At 42.8% G+C, this 19,720-nt stretch overlaps 1 protein-coding gene across 1 annotated transcript in view; it reads right to left on the reverse strand.

Moving 5' to 3' along the window:
- Positions 1–19,720, reverse strand: part of PLCL1 (phospholipase C like 1 (inactive)) — a 180,716-nt gene that overhangs the window by 16,848 nt on the left and 144,148 nt on the right. Inside the window, exons 3-5 of the mRNA XM_030241869.2 lie at positions 18,264–18,467; positions 8,440–8,515; positions 5,259–5,368 (exon numbers count right to left, since the gene is read on the reverse strand). Coding sequence (XP_030097729.1) covers positions 5,259–5,368; positions 8,440–8,515; positions 18,264–18,467 — 390 coding nt within the window. The remainder of the gene's footprint in view (positions 1–5,258; positions 5,369–8,439; positions 8,516–18,263; positions 18,468–19,720) is intronic.

Here is a 19,720-nt window from a genome sequence, read left to right on the forward strand (position 1 = left end):
CACTGTAGCTGAGCACGCCTTGGCATAAGGCAGCAGATCCTTCAAAAGTAGCCAGGGCACACAGTCTGGAGAGGTTTAAAAGTTTGAAACACTGCTCTTAGTTCAAAAGTCTGAACTGCATCAACAAAGCAAATGCAAACAATGTGGGGACTAGAAAGCAGGAGAGATATTTAGTCTCTGGAAAAAGAGCCTTTGGAGTAACCACCTTCAAAATGCATTTATCTGGGTATGAGTAGACATGAGGTGAGTTGATCTGGAATAACACAGTGAGCCCTGCATTTAAAGGCAGGCATGAAAACTCCAAGCCACACAAACCACTCCTGCCTACTGCTCCTGCTGGACTGTCACTGGCAGGAGATGACAGCAAATAACAAGAATTTGTTGCTAAGACACTATGGCTTATATTGAATCGATTTTTGACGTTTCACAAATTGAGCACCAATGCACTTATATCCACAGAGATATGCCAGGAAAAAGAGGGAGATATGATATCAGGAGTTTTTGGGGGTGAGAGGAAAGCCTAACTGACACTTAGAGTGAATAAAATAGATGTACATAGAATACAGCAGCTTTGTGGGGACTCATGAATCCATCAAGCTCTCACTTCAGATCTAGACAGCACAAATTGTCATGCAGATCCTTTAGGAACAATTAAATAACATGTGGCAGAAGAGGTTGTTAACATTGTGCTTAACTACATGCAAGGTTCCTATGATTCTGCTGTGCTGCTCTGTTGTCCACTCTGCAGCATGCCAAGGAAAAAAAGCCATGGCTCATGCCTAACTGCAAGAAAAAGGACTGATATGAAAGGACCCATATAAATGTCTCAAGATTTTATAATACTATAGAGTATCCATTCAAAAACACTTCCATAGAGCACTATAATAATCCTTAAACTAAGGCTGGGAATGGACCTAGTTCTTCCAAAGATCATCAGAAACTCTGTGTTTAAGGTGCTTTAGAATATCAATCACTATCTGACCAGTAGTTTTTCTTCAAAAAGAAAACTGCTACCTTTTAGTGATGATAAATTCACCTCAGTTTAGGTGAGGGCAGGCAGTCTGTACGTACACCTGACAGAAAACTCACTTTTATCTCTGCAAGTAGCCCTAAAGTGTGCATTTGGGGCTCTGCCACCCAAGTGAGGGGTCTGGGATGCTGCAGGTCCCCCAAACAACTGAAGGGCATCATCCTGCAAAAGTGCCACTTCTGCACAGTTCTGCTGCATAAAATCTATACATACATACACTACAGTTGACATTGATCACAACCACATCATAAAATTGTGGAGGCCTCCCCCCAAAGAGAGACCTGCATTAGCAATTTAATAATTGTATGCCTTCTGCATTTGACAGACTTCTCTTGATACAGCTAATCAGCATTCATTTAAATGCAGGATAATTAACAGATACCCTCATGGATGAGAGCTGAAACAAGCCCTGAAAATGTAACCACTTGTGTCTTGTGTCATGCACTGATAGTTGGAGTCCTGGTCAGACAGAACAGACAGGCTTCAGACAGCAGGGGTGAAATCTTATCATGGGGAGCACAAAAAGATTTAAAAACACATGTGTAGAGGGTGATCTTGTCCCCCAATGAGTTGCAGCTGGGTCAGTTGCTGAAGATTGGAGGTGGGCCTGATCTTAACAGGCCACACCTGTAATCAATAAGAACTAGTGCTATATAAGAGTAAGGAAAGAGGAGTGAGGGGAGTCAGATTACTGCGAGGACCTGGAGAAGTCAGTGAGTAGAGGAGCTGCCTGTATCAAGAAGGTATGAAGCTCTGATAATATGAAATCCTTGTGCTATGATAGAACCTTTGCTATCTAAGACAACACGCATGAGCATTTCAGAGCAGAGTAGAATCAAACATTTGAGTCTTTTGCCTTTCAGCAGAAGACCAAAACAGTAAACACCCCTTTTATCTTCTTCTTCCCATGTTGTGTCTTTAAATAAGCAGGCATGTTGGCATATTAACTATCTGGATATTTACCATCAACATACAAGTACTTCTTGGTATTGTTTCTAGACTTTGTATGTGCTGACCCACCAAAGCACAAAGAGCCCAGAAAAATCTGTCTGCAGGCTGTCAAAGCATGTCCACATGAGAGCAGCTAATCTGAATCACAGCCAGCATCCTCAAACTTTGACTTACTTGCCAGGCTCTTGGGACTCAGGCAGATCCCAACTTCTTTCCTCGAGTGAACACCTCCTGGCAGTCTGAGACAGTTTTTCCTCAGCAAGGAGAGTAGTTTTGCAGGCTACAACTTTTTTCCCCTCAAACATTCTCCAAACGTCATATAGCAGTCCTTGAGTCAGTGGTTTGCTCATGTGACAGATGCTAAGAGTGCCTCAGTTACTGTACAATGCTTGGTACAAGATCCCATGGGAGAGGCAGAGTGAGTGGGCTGAGGAGCCCCAGGAGAGGTGGCAGCTGGCTCTGTCCTGGGCTGAGAAAGCCAGGAGCAGACCTGACCTGGCTCTGCAGGACATCACCCAGCATGATTCTTCTGTCTAGTGTACTTAAGTTATGCCTCCCAGTATTGCTGACTGGGAACCTGACAGTGTTCTACACAACATGGAACCAAAAGAGGAAGAGGTGACATTTTATAAATAATAATGTCAAAGCTGACTGGTTAGACTGTCAGCAAGTTACAACATCCATTCTTTTAGGAACATTTTTACCTTCTGGCAAACAGTCTGTCCTTATAGTGGGTATTACTAATATGTAATTAAGTTTATATAAACTAAGGAAGAAATTGACATACTATTTTGATTCACCTCTAAAAAGTACCCCAGGGCATTTTTAAACATGATGAATGACCACAGTTGGGATTTTTATAAAATACACTTTAATCTTGCAGTCTGTAGCTATTTAATGATTTTGCCAGTAGCAATTTCTTATTGCATCTCCTCTTTTATTCAAAGCTTACCTACTGCAATGAGTCTTTATAAAGAAACACATTCATTAAATATGCCTTGGCTTCACTGGCCTAGGAAAAGACTATTAATCATTTCACAGCACAAGAACAACATAATACCTGCTATTGCTCCCTGGCACCTCACACAAACTGGCTCCTGCCACGTGATGCAATTGCCTCCAACAACCCTGAGCACACAAAGAGGCTTTTCCCTCTTTCTCTCAAAAAGGCTTTTCTCTCAGCCATTCACTCACCTCACCTAAAGCAGCTGGTGCATTTGTGAGATGTTATGGGGTATTTTTATTTTTTTTCCTTTTCTTACAATCCCATAACAACATCTAGTGAAATGTATTTGTTATGTCCACCCTGCCATGGACACAGGGAGGACTCCCATGGCTTGAGTGGGGCAGGGCTGTCGGTCTCTTCCCACCAAATCCTCCTGAGTGGCTTTCACCAGCACTGAGAGGACTCAGTGCTAAAGAGGAGCTGCAGGTTTGTTATGGCAGGGTCACCAAAAGACAGCATTTTTAAGGGAAAAAAGAAAAAAAAAGATGACAGAACAATTACTGATGGTTTTGTATCACACACCCGAGGCACAACTTCATTCCCTGAACTGGACTTCAGTCAGAATGGAAAGATGTTCCATGTGCATTTCATGGATGGTTGTCACAAACTCTGTTAAAATTTTATTGTGTGAGAAAGGTAGAAAAGAAGTTGTGGCTTACAAACGAAACAAGTAAATTATTCCTTGACCTTAACTAGATTTTTTAAAAGCTCTTTTAAGTAAGTTGACAATATGTGCTAGGTAGCAATTATTTTCCATGGAAACTGTTTCTTTGATACCCTACTTGTACATTCATTAATCACAGGTCACCCTCAGAGGTGCAAACTTCATATTTGACAAACATTTAAAAAATCAAAACATTTAGAGTGACTCTGATCATTAGACATTTATTTTACCCAACACAGCAAAAGGTATTCAGATTAGTGTTCAGAACTGCCTAGTGTGCTTTGGGGGCAGGAGCAGTGATGACTCCATCTACTAACCTCAGTTGCTCTGTGTGGAATAGGTTATCTATTTAAGTCTGTAACTTTGAACTGGTTGACTTTTCTCTTCATGAGAGATCCCATTAACTGAGCTAACACTGATTCCATTCCCCACTTTTCCACTCTCTCATGGTGAATATCAAGGTATGCAGGAAACCACAGGTGTTCCAGTTCTTCTCTAACCCTTCTTTACCACTAATGGCCTCTCCCAAATACTTCTGCCCTTCAGCCTCTCTCTTCCCAATTCCTTTTTCCTTCTCCTGCTCAAGGCATGTTAATGTGCTCCCAGCTGTGGTGCTGTTCATGCTGTGTTCCAGCACACATGGTGATGCATACTTGCCCTACTGCTGTTGCCTGCTACATTTAGGGGTTTATTTGATGAGGAATTTAGTGAAAAATCCCTTTTATCAGCTGGCTTGCTCTGGGATTTCAGCAAAGGGAAAGGCACTGGGAGGTCACAGGAAGATGCTGGCAGACAGGGCAGCCTGGAAGCTGGAGGAAGGGAGCAGCTGGGACAGAGCAAAGGGAAGTGTGATCTAGCAGAGCCAGGTGGGAAATGAGGCTGTGAAAGGTGTGAGTTGAATGCTAACAACCTGAATGCCTGGCTCAGGCCCTCTCCTTGTTTTCTGCTGTGGCTCCACCAAATCCTCTCCTCTTTCCATCCCTGGCTGTCCCAAGCTGTTTTCACTCTGGCTCAGCCACACAGCTACCATGACAATTTGTGGCTGGCTGGTGCTAAGCCAGTGGCTAAAGCCCAGTGAGTAACAACTTCACCCCATGGGATGTCCCTGCACAGCCACCATGAAGGGGTGAAAATTTCCTTTTGGCTGTTTGGACAGCACTCCACTTTGGAAACACAATCCTGCAGGATCTCCAATATTCCTCGTGTTTTTTCTTGACAGCCCCTCCTGCCCCCTGTCCCTTCCAAAGAGATGCTCCAATTCTCACCTTACAAAAGAACTATTTGACACACAGTGACCTCAAACAGGTCACTTTCAGGGTGCATGGGGCAGAACAGATACCCAAACCCATGTCCCTGACCATACAAACCATAAGCCATCTTTCCTCTTCTGTTCAAGGCTCAGATAAATTTCCTCCCCAGCTTCCAAATCAGAGGTGTAATTGATATATTTGATAAATATCAGTAAGTGGGGGTAATTGATACATCCCATTAAAAAAGAACAATGTGTGCCTTCAGAATTAGTAAGATGTACAAACAGAGAAGCTAAAAGAGCAAAGGTTTACTTATGAAGTTAATATGAGACAGGAGGTGGTACTTTCTGTGCTTACCTTCAGCACTGTGATATTCCATGCAAAACTCTCTATGGCTTTGCTTAATTTTCTTCCTTTCAAACCTTCTTTTGTCCCAAGGTTATGAAGCTCTTCATGGAATTCCATTCCTAAAAACACAGATTGCCACATCACTCAATGCACAACTGAATTTCCCATAAAAATGCTGAGTGAGCATTTTCAGTCTTGCAGCTGGCACATCCTACAACCTCCTTCTGTGCTTTCCCTCCTTCCTTTTCTTTTTATTACTCCATCCTGGGAGAACATTTTCCAGAATAAAGGTGCCATGTACAGTTTTGGGGCTGTGCTTCCACTTGGTTTGTGGCTCTCCTTCCCACCCTTGCTGGGGTTCCACACAGGCACTGGTCCCTGCACAGACACCCCTCCAGCACTTCTGCCTGCAGCCTGCTCTGCTGCCAATACTGTGACAAAAGGCAATGGCTTGTCACTCTCCTTGAGTTGATGACTTTGCACCTTGGAAGGCTGTCTGACACATGTGGAAGATACCTGTTCAGCACAGCAAAGGCAGGCCCCAATGCACATCTCCTCATTAATCTCATCAGTGATACAGAAAAGCCCTTGTACTCCACAATGATAAATTAATCACAAGATTGTGACTCCTGCAGCATGGAGAACTGAGGCTTCAACCACAGCCCTGTTGCATTTCATTGCTAGTTTATGTGGCAAACATCTGCAGATCTGTTGCTGGATACAAAAACTCAGGAAATCTGGGAGCAAATTAAAAATCTTAAGGTATTCAATTAGCCCACCAATTTCACAAGATCTGCAGTGTATGCTACCATTTCTCTGAGTCTAGTATGGACTGAGAGACAAAATGGAAAAGAGCTGCTTATGTTCCCTTAATCTGTACCTTACAAAGGCCAAACTGGCACTCAATAACTCCAAAGTATCTGAAGCCTATCCTGGCTGAACAAACCAACCTCCACCTCCAGTTGTTTCATAGTTCTCCCTCCCTTAACACTTTAGGATAAATGTCACTCATGCATTTGAGCTTTGTTGAAATGACATCAAAGAAATGCCAGTGGAGAGAACATCTGTACAGTGCAGAGGCAGCTTGGCAGGTGGCTGAAGGACAGTCCAAGGCAGGCTTGCACTCAGCACAGCTTGCCCAAAGCACTCCTGGAAGACTAACACATTGGTTTTCCTTCCTGTGCTCCAACCCCAGGAGCTCAATAACACCGAGGCTGTTCACCCTCACACTGTGCAAGATTTCTCTATTGTTTATATTCCAAAACTTCACCCACTCACAGGCTTTGCCTGCCAAGGCCAATGGAGTTCCTGCAGTACATCCTTTGGAAAACTGTCTAAATAACTGCACCCCAAGCAAGATTTCCTTGCAGGTGTGCTTCATGCCAACTGACTTACAAATCATTCCATTAGTACAAGGAAATCTTCAAATTACTTGCTTTGTCCTGGGAAAACATAAGCAGGCTAATGGATCTTAGCTCCACGTGGACAGCCCTGCCTTCATGCAGAATCCTTTTAGTTATTCTTCCCTCTGGACCTCACTTCTCCATCTGCAACTTGGATGCAGCATTGCCCCAGAAATAGGGAGCCACAAACATCTGTTAGGCTGCAGGGAGAAACAGCAGCTAAAGCTTTAGCAGAGCCAGTCCTCCAGGCTGCTGCTGGCCACTGGGCATTGGCTGAGCCTGAACATTTAAAAAGAACAATAATAAAAAAACCAGTCACACCAGAACCAGTCTGGGAGAGCCAGCAGGACCCTGAGGCACACAGAACCTGCACCAAAACAGGCTGTGAGGCAGAGGTCTGGTGGAACACAGGTTCAAAGGAAGCAGCACTGGGGTGAGGGAAAGGACAATGCCACAGGCAATTATACCTCTGACACCTCTTAATTTTGAGTGCTTCATCTCACCATATTGAAAGTGTTAGATAAAAATTTGCCTGGGTAACATTTGCAACAAACTAATTGGCAAATGAGCACGGGGAGGGATATCTCTCTCTTAGTCCTTTCCTCTCTCTAAATCCCATGGCTTCAGAGAAGCACTTCTTATCTCCCCAGCTGCCTTCTTAATTAGAAATTTTAAGGCTAATAAAGCAAACAAAAATGAAAATACATTAAGATGCAGCAGCAAACTGAACACACTTAATTTTTTTTTTTTCCAGGGGGAAGGGAGGAGAGGGGAACTGCATGAAAGTCTGGAAATCAGTGTGGTGGGATGGTGCTGCATGGTATTTTCCATACACATCTCCTGCTCACAAAGACTCCAGTGCCCAGGCAAATGCCATGGGTTCTTCTCTCTGCACAGATCAAGCTCAGCACAAAGATGTTGCCCAGCGTCTGCCCAGTTTAGTGCTAAGTATTGCTCTTAAATTTTACCTTCTAGACATGTTCCTGGTGCTGCATTTCCTTGTGACTGTCCCTTTCCTTAACCCTCTGCACACAATGAAGGCTTGGGCAGAGGAATTTGATGCTGCTTATGCAGACACACAGAACCCAAGGCATGTCACCATGATGAGGCCCACGACCAGACAGGGCCACTTGCCTCTTGTCCCTTGGCTACCACAATGCCAGCATGGCCAAAGAGCAGAGGCTGGGCTCCATCCTGCTCTTGCACCACATGAAATCAGTGAAATGTTGAAACAGCTTCCAGTTTCTCCTTATTTAAAATATGAAATAAAGTATTAACTACAAGACAGTGATTTCATTCATTATTTACATTTAACAGAAGGAAATGGCTGTGGCCTGCATCACTTGCCAAATTCAAAAATGCCTATCAGAAACAACAGTATTTATAGTTGTTGTGGACCTGTGGGTATAGAAACCTCTTGCCTGCTCTGTGTTCAAAGGGAAAGCTGAGCTAGAGAATGCACTCAGCAAAGGCACCATGCCTTCTCACCCCCCTCTTTTTAGTGCCTTCTTGGTTCATTTGACTAATTTAAATGCTGTCAGACAGTTCAGAGCTGTGGAGCAGATGGAGAAATAGCTTCTAAGGTGAAAGCTGAGTATTTCTGTCTGATCCAACACCTGCACTGCTATTGGAAGATGAGCCTTCAGGAGGGTAGAGCATGCCAGAGAAAGACCAAAATGCTCACTTACAGCCAGGTGAAAAATGCTGTATTAGTCACAAACTGGAAGTAAATTATGGCACATTATTTTCCATCTTCCACCCAGAACTGCTCACTAGGAATGGATTACCTGCTTTCTGGCACTGAACAATCTTGTCATGGGTGGTGTCTGCCGACTCAATAAGAACCCTGCTCTCTTGAATCATCTGTCAAATAAAAAAAAAAAAAGAAAAAAAGAGAAAAATCAGCATTACCAGGGTTTCCTACAACATCTAACACACAGAAAGTACAAGGCTGAAACTGGAGAGGAGGTTTGCTCTGAGAGCAATATGATAAATATTGGATCCTTCCTTCCCATGGGGGCCTCCCAGATCTGTATCAAGCTAAGTATCAGTTGCTCTGAAAATGTTTTGCTCCAAAAGTTAATGGACAGCTGTTTTACATCCATGAGACACCACTGCAAAGAATATGAAGGAAACACAAGTGATTTTAGAAGAAAACAGATTTAGCAGACAAACTTCATTCTGTGTTCAACTAAGCCCTTTCTAACTGGTATTTTCTTAAAAGGGGAAGTAAGTATAGTCCTCAGCATAGGTGGTTATTAAAAATGCTACCAAGTCATGAATAAAGCTGATTTCCAGAGGTTATTTAAGCCTGTGCTGGATTTTATTCTATGCAACAGTGCAGACACCTATAGTAGTTCTTGAGTTTCTCCTCTGAGAAACTGAGATCCAAATCCCATCCTATCCTCAATATTTCTGTTGAAGTTTAACAGAAAAGACAAAACCAAAAAAAAAAAATCAAAGCAAAACAAAAAATCCACCTAAAACCAAACAAACCAAAAGCAGCAGTTTCAACAAGCTTACTCATAAATTTCAAGACACCTCCCTACTTAGACATCTTCCTAAAATAGCCCATTGACAGCAAACAAATGAAGAGTCCATTACCTGACAAGTTTCCTGAACCTCCCTGCATGCCAGTACTACTCTCCTTTGATGGTAACAAGCCTCCAAAACCTCTCAGAAGCCCAGGCAAACAAGAATATTGTTCCACTGTTCTGTTTTGTGGAATTGCAAAAGGAGGTACACACATCTGTTACAGAAGGCAGGAACATGCTGTTTAACAAACTGTGCCTGAGAATAACCTCACTGTCCTGGGATGTCCACCACAAACCTCCACCAAACCCAAACAGCACGAGAGCAGTGCCAATTGGAAATGAAGCAAACTCAGGAGTGACTGCCTAATGTTACATCCTGAAATTAGAAAAATCACCACCTGAAAGCTTTGCCAAAATGCTGCAACTGCTAAAAGCCTCCCTGCTTTCAAATACACTAAATATGAAAGCCCAAGGAGTAGGTTTTGATGGTTTTAGTGGAAGACAGCATAACAGTAATAAATTAACACTTGCAAATTAGCACATCTTACTGTTTTAATTAGACACAAGGAACAAGAGACACTTCCACTTGTCACACTCAAAGTTCCAAATTCTGGAGGAATTTAGATCCAAATTTTGCTTCTCATCTCATCTTTATTTCCAATTAAATGTACTAAGGCTTCATTTAACAAAAATACCTATGCTTTTCCTTTGATGTAAAAAACAACACATAGAAAACAAAATCCATTATCAGCTTCACAGGCAGAGTGAAAAAAGCCTGATATACCTAGAGAGTGCAAAATTGTTTTTTAACAGAACATGCCCAGTGGATATGCCTGAGATTTAAATTACTTTCCATAGTGTCCTTTGCCTTTCATTCTTATTACTTACTTGTTCATGCATCACATTGATATTTTTCGCTCTTTGATATTTTCCCTTGTCATCTAGAAAGAAATGACAATTTCTACCCACTCTCTGGCTTTTCTGTACCACAGCACATTATCCTTTTGTGCTGAAGGAGCCATTCAGCTGACAACTACAAATCCCAAAGGTTGGTCTGAGCAGTGAACACAGGACGAGTCCCAAAAATCCTGCAAGTCACTGGAGAGGCAGCCAGAGGCCAAGCATGCACCTCTTGCACACACAGAGCTGGGGCCCATGAGGCAGTGCCAGGAGATCCCAGCATCTCCATGGCTCCTGCACCCCATGCAGCATCACCCTGGGCTTGGGTCCCCACTGGCTCTGTGCCTGCACCTCCTACCCCACAGCAAAGTTTGCCCCAGGAGGTGAGCTGCAGCCAAGCTGGGACAGGACATCCCACGTGTCAGGCTCTCCTGTGCTCAGATCCCTCAAGCAGAATGGGACTTGTGAGGTTCTTATAGATACACATACACACACATATAGATATAGATTAGATGTAGATGTAGATTAGATGTAGATTAGATATAGATATAGATTAGATATAGATATATAGATATAGATAGATTATATAGATATAGATATAGATATAGATGATATAGATGATATAGATGATATAGATATAGATGATATAGATAGATATAGATATAGATATAGATAGATAGATATAGCCACAGAAAATGATCCCACCACGCACAAAAAAGGCAGGCTCGAGAATCATGCCACGACTGGGCCTCCTCCCAGGAGTTTCTGGTATGCCTGTTTAAGGATTCTCAGACATGAAGGTATTCTATTCATTTTTTAAGGGCAAAGTAGCACTAGGATGTCATTTTCCCTTACTGCAGAATAGGTAGAGCAATCCTGCACTCCTTTGATGCTGACATCAAAGCCTCACTACTTTCAGCTCAGCAAGAACAAACAATTAAAACAGATCATGTAGCAGAATTTAACCTGTTCCCATCTTCCTATCTGCAGAAATCTTGACAAACATAAGCAGGTTTTGTCCCATGACAAGTGCTGAAGTGGTTTCAGAGCTCCTCAGCTCAGTAACTAGGGTTAAAAGGCAACCTCAGTTCATCACCTGGCATCCTCCCTCACACATCCTTTAGGAAATAATGCACTAGGTAGAAATAATGGGACACAAGCCAGTTATGAAATAAGATTTTAGCTGGCCTATGGCACCTTTACCACCTCTGATAACACAGTGTGCAGGACCCTATTTGCCTCCCTGACAGACCAGACACTGCCACCAACAAGAGCTGCACATGCAGTTGCAGGGGGCACGAGATCCTGCTTCCTGATGCTGCTGTAAAAGATGGCAACAACAGGACAGGGCAAGGACACACTTGGGTGTTCACTTGGAAGAACAGACTGATTCAAACAGTCAAGAATGTAACAGGCAAGTAACTGCTATCCAAGAATAAATTTATAGCATAGGGTCATGGCATCTAGATACACTTTTTTGTCACTAGTTTTGAAATGAGTCCATGATTTCCCAGTTTGAATCAATCCCTGCTTTTTCAGCTGCCATCACATCTGAAACCCTGCTCAAGGATGTCACCTACTTCTTCTAGAGGTGACAAGAACCAGAAGCCCTAAAAACACAACATGGAAGGCCGTGAGATTTTCTGCTGGGAAGGGAGCCCCATAAATCACAGGACAGCCTGAACATTTCAAGCCCACTTTTGCCAGTAATTTATCGAAACCCACCAACCTATCTCAGAAGTGAAGAGTGAGCTTTCTCATGTTTGCAGCATGAATTCCCATGCATCTTTCCTCTGCTCAGATCTGCACTGAGCAGCCCTCCAGGCAGCTGTGCAGTCCCAGCCATCTGGCTGGAGCCCATCAGGATGTTTAATGTCAGCTCCCAAATGGCAGCTCGCTTCCATGAGTGGCTCTCACAGAGCAAGAGATGTCCCACTCCCTCAGGACTCCTGAGTCCCACCAGAGGGTGTTAACTCCTGAATGCTGAGCTTCAGGAGATTACCATCCAAGTGACAATTACTGAAAAGCAACCTTTAGAGGATGGATGTTGGTATCTGGCTCCACTCGGAGGCAGGAAATTTTTACTAGCTGCTGAAGCTGGCAGGATTTCTTGGGATAACTTGCATTTTCCATGTCAGAAAGGTAGTGATAAACTTTACTGATCAATGTGTTTAACATAACTGGAGGGTTGAGGGGGATATTGGACAAAACCAAGAATGAAAGCACACAAAACCCGATTCTGGCATAGAGAAGAAGAATAAACTTGATTCATCTCAATCCAGTTGAAGCTCTCTGTAATTATCATGGTGGATTCTCAAAAAAAACCACAGGAAACAGGAGCTGGCACAAACCCAGGAGTTCTCTCCTTATCCCATATATGAGACCCAGGAAATGAAACAAACCAAGGGTTGAAAACATAACTGACCTCACTTCACTGTCTAAGAATAGCATGGAATATCAAATTTTAAACCACACAAAGAACAATGCATTACTTTGTCACTTCTGTTAAACTAAATAAATTTTAAGTGAAATTTAAAATATCTTAATACTGAGGGCATCATATTACTCACATGAAATTAACAGGGTTATTTATTGCCTGTACTAAGGGCAGTTTAATCACAGGATCAGTACAAACTGAACAAAAGAATGTTCTTTTTACTTTAATGAACTCTTGTGCTAAAGACCAATTTCTTCTTTTCATTGTGAATTATTCTATAAATTGAAAAGGAGAGAGGAAATTAACACAGCAGTCTCACCAAAAGAAGACAAAAAAAAAGAGAGGAAAAGCTCCTGGCGGCAAATTAAAGTACTGCTCCTGCTGGAAAGATAAATGAGAAAAAATGGACAGTTCAAGGAAACCTCTCATAAATATTCCAACATTTAAAACAGAAATTGACTGGACATCAGACTAAAAGGAAGCTTTCTCTTAGGAGTCTCCTCATGGCCATTGTCCCAATTTTCTATGCCTTTCACTGACAATGAAGAGTTTCGCCTGGTTAAAAAAAAAAAAACAAAAACCAAACAAACACAAAAAACCCTCAAAAACAAACCAAACCCACCATCAATCAAAACCAAAAGAGGTTACAAAACCACAACCAATTCAAAAAACAGCTGAAGAGGAAACTGAGCTCATGAAAATTTGAAGAGAATTCCCTTTAGCACTGAGTATTTCTTGTGCAGGTCGGTGACAAGAAACAACCAAGCCATCAACTGTGTGTCAGCAAGTTTTGCAAGAAAAGAAAGATGGACAAGCAGTGCCAGGACATGGAAAGAATGCTGCTGGCCACCATTCTGTCCCTCACCTTGTCTCTGTCCAAATATATACAGCTCAAGACAGATTTCAGTATCTGAGTCCCTTCCTGCAACAGCCCAGCATGAGAAACCAGCTATCAAGGATGGTTACATGAGCTGGAAACATCTGAAATACCTTACTGACACAAACCAGAGAAGAAACTGCATAAAAGTCACCTTAAATTCCAACTTCACGCTTTCAGTTAGAAATATTTCTGGGAAAATATGGAATTGTTGTTGCAGGAGATGTGTGCATGAAGACCAGTCCTCTACAGAAGAGCAGGAGCAGTGGAGGAAAAGAGAGAGGTCAATTTTCAATATGCTTATGCTAAAGCAGCCTAACTGAAGTACCCAACTGGAACTTCCTTCTCTAAGGGAAATTCTGATTTGACTCTTTTGTGGTTCTGTTTTAGAAGTGACTAATGGACACGGGCAATCAGAGCAAGAAACTTTGAGAGCAGTGGGTGAGAGAATTGTAAGAAGCACAGAAAGAAACAGGACTTTCCTTAATAAGAAGTGAAAAAAGAAACTAACTTTCCCAGTCTATGTCCAACTTTGGATGGAAAATTCTTTAAAACAAATACAAATTCAAGACAATGTCCATGTGCTGGGCTGTGTTTGACGTCAGTGAATTATGACATTTCTTTGGCAGGGGATGCTCTGCTCTGCAATATCCCTTGTCTTCAGCTGCTTAGAGAATTGTGAAAAATGCTCCTCTGGGGATGACTATATCCCAGCTGAGGTATGAATTTCAGTGAAAAAGCTCACAAAAATTTACTTAGTCATTTTGCATTTACATAATAACTGGGAAAAAGGACTTTCTTCTTGGGAAGGCAGTCATGCCTGCACCAAGGCAAACCCAAAAAGACTGAATATGAAAGAGCAGCAGACAAAGAGCAGTTCACCTCACACACACTTCAGCAGACCTCTGCTAGCATGCATGGACCTAAACCCATGTCAACAACACCACTGCCATTAAAACACCTCTTCTTATTTCCCAGCAACCTCACAGACACTCCTTGTCCTCTCAAAAATCTGCAATCCATCTCCTTGTTGGCCAAGATGTTCTGAACTACCCTGCATCTCTTAGCAGTGCCTGCAGCCACCCTGGCCTTCCATAACTGCCTGCTTCAACACAGCAAGATCAGGCTTGAATACAGAGAAAAACATGAATGCCAACATGAGTTTATCTATAACAAAGAGTTTCATTGTTCAATCTTTTTTACACTTGTTATTTAAGAGTTGAAAACACATGAACATAACTTGGACGCCTCATTTTTCTTAGGAAAATTTCTATATGCACGTGAGCCAGGGGATTGGGTGAAAGCAGGAGCATTTATTATCACTAGTTTATTGCTTTTGATTTTCAAATGATTCAGTCGTTTGATCTTGGAGGAAAATAATGCTTAGCCAATAACTGAAATGCAAAGTGCACAAGTGTCCCTGAGTTCATGCATGCCTGCATCAGCCCATGAATATATCGTGCAGACACAGTAACCACAATCTGTTTCCAAACAATTCTCAACCAAAAAAAATTCCTAACTTCACAGGATAACTGTTTGCAATGAATAATTCAACCATCTGTCAGGTCCAGCTGGGCCCCATCCCTCCTCTTCACATGGAGTAACTCCTTTTTAGGTGTGATCAAAGAACACCAGCATTAATTTGACAGGTTGAGAGGCACACTGCACATGCTGCCCACCTGCACAACCACCAAGGGGGAGCACACAGGTAGAGAGGCAGAGTGAGAGCCCTTCCTCATGGGAAGGACAACTCTAAAAGTGGCAGAGTACACTCTCCTAGGATGTGTGTGTGGGAAGCAATGACAGCATGGCCAGAATCCATCCAGCATGCCTCTATGTATGGAATCAACTAAAGCTGTACATCGAAATTAGCCACTCTACACTGTATTTCTGATCATTGACACATTTTTCAGAATGGCTGTGTAATGTCAACAGTCCACCTTATTTTCTTGATTTTGGCAAATCCTGTTCCCTCCTCTCCTCTGCAGAAACTCTTGTACAACCCAGTATTCTCAATGAAGCCTCTTCCTATATGAGACATGGCCAACAGTACAGCTCCACTAAAGCACTGCAATGCCTCCATAAAGTGAGGGAAACACAGTCCTGAAAAACTGTTCTGGTTCCTTAAACAAAGCACATTAAATTGTATTCTAATAAGGTCTCTCTCAAAAGGAAATATTTAATGCAGAGCACAATGGTAAAATTAATTGCCCAGGAAAAAACAAACAAACTGCACAAATGGGCCTTTGTCTATTTCACAGCTGACAAAGGCTGAGCAGGAGGGAACAGGCAGTTAATTGTTTTCCGGATGATTGTGGCAGGTTTCTGAGCACTTGCACCTCCATTTCCCTGGACCCTCAGCCCTGTTCATGCCCCATTAAGCACACAGGCAGAGTCTATGCTTTCCGTGGCAAAATAGAAAAATATATTCAGTTGGCAATTTTCTGTAAGGGGGAAAAATTTTAACACATTAGGGCTGTTTTTATCAGAAATTATTTTCAAAGCAGGCTTTTCAAAGAATGTGGCACATGCAGTGTTTTCAGAGGTGGTGAGGAAGCATCTGCCCAGCACTCAAGCTCCCTGGGCTGTGGGGCCCAGCGAGTAGGGCAGACCTGCAGTCACACTATGAGATTTAGGGTCAAACTTTTTTCCATTTGACTGTGAAAGGAATTAAGAAGTATAGCTTGTTCAATATAAACAAATCTTATTTTATGCATTTAAAAATGCTCTTAGGCCTTTTCATTTGAAAAGTGCTTTGAAGTAAAGAGACATGCAGCAAGCCCTTGTGGATCCAGTTCCTTGAAGCCATATTTATCAACAATATAAAAGGCTGAACTGTAGCATATCTTGAATTAAAATCAATAAATAAGCAAAAATATTTTATACTGATTTCCACCAACATCTCCTTGTGTTCTCATTTGCACAAAAATATGAAAAAGAAATACACACTGGATTATATGAAGTCATTATAGAGCATGGAGAAGCCCCTTCTCAACACTGAAAATGCAAACCCGTTCCCAGACTGTGATTTCAAATATCAAGATTGATAGAGACAGTTCATTTATTCAAACACAGAAAAGGCTAAATAGACTGCAATATTCTGCTGCTGGCATTGTCTCAAAAGGCAAACATCCAAAATGTAGCAAAACCACTTATTAAATCCAGCTTTCTTTTTCAGAAGTGAATAGTTTTAAAAAAGAGGCAGTCACAGCCAAAGTGGATTTAAAAAAAAGTATCATGTTCTCCTTAACAGAATTATATCTCAAATCAATCCTTGCACAGGCAAGGCATAACTCCCTTCCTCTCTCTCTGATTTTGAACAGTTTGCATGCTCTCTTGACATTCAAGTTACATTTTCCCCCATCGGAGACAAATGTGAGAACAACCATTATTTAAAACAGTTATACAAGTGTTTCTGTCTACATCCAAAAGAGGCCTTTCACCTATTTAAATTGAAAAACTGTTTCCAAAGTACAAGGAGGCCTTGAAAAGTCCCATGTGTACTCTTCAGTCTATAATTACAAAGATAAGAGATGACACGTTCATTTTGGTAAAGCTCCATTAAGCAGGCCTCCAAAGACAGAAAAATCTCTTATTTATGTGGTATTTGCTTTGTCACAAAGACATGAGACCATGTAGCAAATCTACCCCAGAAAGATTCCATCTAAAATAAGGCTGGATTTGCAAATCCTTGTTCTGGTATTGTTACAGCTGGCATTTTATTACCATAACTTAATCACTTCCAAGTACTAGAAACTATTCTGGAAGGAACCCAGAGGTTATTTCAGAGTACTTTTAGTATTTCTGTTTTAATCAACATCAGTGTCTTCTCCCACCCCACAAGCGGATTTTCCCTTGAAAAGTGTGTTATAAAGGCAAAAAAGGAGATGGTAAGGAGGTGGGCATTTGGCACATTGAATAGCTGGTCAAAGCTGAGACCACTCTTTGCAACACATCAGGGTCTCTGGAAGCAATTCAGTACTCCCAGCATTATTCACCATTTCATTCCTTACGAACACAAGCTGCAGAAGAAACTGCTGTCCTCTGAACATGGTTCAGCCTGGCTGCCACAATGCACTATTGCAGTCAGGCCTGGCAGAACTCTGCCTCTTGCTATCTGCTGCTGCAGACTGCCAGAAAGGCTGGGAAGCAGCGGGGCACCCCCACGGCCCAAGAGGCACAGTGTGACAGCCACTTCTGCTGCTGGAAGTCACGCACAGCTGTTGCTCAGTCACCCACAGCAGTGACATATGTCATACAACGAGCAGCAGCACTCATCTGGAATGATTCCAGCTCGTGTCTCTACGTTTGTGTAAGCATTCCTGGACCATACTGACCTCTCCTTCCCCATGCAAGCAAATGGGCATTTTAACCTTCCCTTCCAACGCTGCCATGCCCTCCCCAAGAGCAACACTGACTTCATCTGACAGGGACAGGGGCAGCACTTAACAGTGGTGCTGCCAAGCGTAGGGAAAGGGAGGGTTCAGCTTTTCCTGGGAACTCCCATGCTGCAGCTCCCTATCTACTGGCCTTGTGCTCTGCTGCAGGGAGGCCAGAGAAGGGCGGCACACAAATCTTGCTGCTTCCCAAGGACAAGGACAACCGGTGCCAGCAGAGGCTGAATTGCCACTAGTTTTGTAAACAAAGTCCTCTTCAAATGCCAACCTGTGCTAGCCACAACCCTGTTTAAAAAAGGAAACAATAACAAAAAGCCCAGTGTGGTGCTGTGGCGATTGAAGGCCAACTTGCAGAGCCCGGGTCATTTGAAGAGCCTTGTTTGTCATTTGGGCATGTGAGAGGCAGTGAGCACAGCCTCATTCACAGCACTGGGGAAAGGCAGAGGGAGCAGTGCTGAGTGCTTACCAGCTCATACGCTGCCAGGACCTTCTTCTGCACATCGGGCACGGTCCCCAGAGGCTCCAGGTAAGGAAAGGTGTCCTTCATGCAGAGGGCCACCGAGGGCGCGTTGTCACTGCCGACGAGGCGCGAGGACAGGGTCAGGATGCACTGCTTGAGGCTGGCGATGGGCGGCAGCCCGCACAGCTCCTTCACCGACACCATGGCGTTCTGGGCAAGGGACACAAACACCTCAGCACGTGTCACTCACCGCTCAGTCCCCCCGTCTGCCAGCACCTTGACAGTCCTTTCTTCTTCTCCCCTCTGATGGGGGCAGTGCTACCCTGCTGTTCACCATCCCCAGGCCCTCCATGGACCACGGGATTCCATCTCACACAGGAATTCCCTGCCAGCCCTATTCTCTTTCCCGAAGCCTGCTGCCAGCTCCAGCTTTATCCCAGGTTCAAGCATCCCAATGCCAGCTCTTCAGCTGCTTTGCATGGCAAATCAGCCCTAACAGGGACAAGTTCTGGTCCCCAACATTTTAAATCATCAGCATAAAATTCTATTTCTCTTCCCAACTGCTTAGACTCCAATCGCTTTTGATGCTGTAATCATTTTGTTCTCCCATCATAATCATCCTCCAACAAGAACAAGTTTGACAGACCTTGTATATCCCATGGGAAAAGCAAGCAGGGAAAAGTCACTTTGTTTTCAGCCTTACATTATCACATCATAAAGAAACACACTCTTTCCCCTCCATAGGTCACATGTAAGAAAATCAATACCAGATATACAGGTCAAACGAAAGTGACACGCCAGGATTTATTTATTTATCAGGTCAGAGGACATACAGCTGACATGTATCCATCATTTAGCTTCTTGAGCTGTACAAGAAGTGACCAAGATGCACAAAATCAAGTAAGATATTATAACAACCCATACCTTGCAAATGTTGGTCCCACAACTTGCTGGGAAAAACCCCAATAATCAGACAATGCCTGGCTACATTCTTCTCATTAATTAAATATGACAGCATGCAGTTAAATCCAAAAACGTGTCTTTACACAGCATTCCCCATAACATGATCATTTACTGAACTTTTGCTTGGAAGGCACAGTAATACTGTTTCTGAGTCAAATTCAGAGAACTTTCATTTATATGGTTCATATTTAGTGCCTGACCTAGACAGAAGGTGGAGTCAGCAGTTCAAACTAGTTACTTTCAAGGCCTGAAGCAAAGGAAAGGCTGGGAAGAGTTTCCCATTCTTAAAAATATGCTGAGACAATTCCTTTGAGAGTGATTTAAAGCTTATGTCATTTTGTAAACTTTTCCAGCTGTCAACATTTCATTTGCTTTAGACTCCATCCAGAAGAGTGGGGTCAACAAAGTGCTACATGTTTTTCTCCTGCTTTCGAGAGAAAAAAATGAACTGTTTCTGTATCTTTACCAAGGAGATAGCTACAGCTGATTCCAGCTATTTA

The sequence above is a fragment of the Serinus canaria genome, chromosome 7 (assembly GCF_022539315.1).
Source record: "Serinus canaria isolate serCan28SL12 chromosome 7, serCan2020, whole genome shotgun sequence".
Classification (NCBI taxonomy): domain Eukaryota; kingdom Metazoa; phylum Chordata; class Aves; order Passeriformes; family Fringillidae; genus Serinus; species Serinus canaria.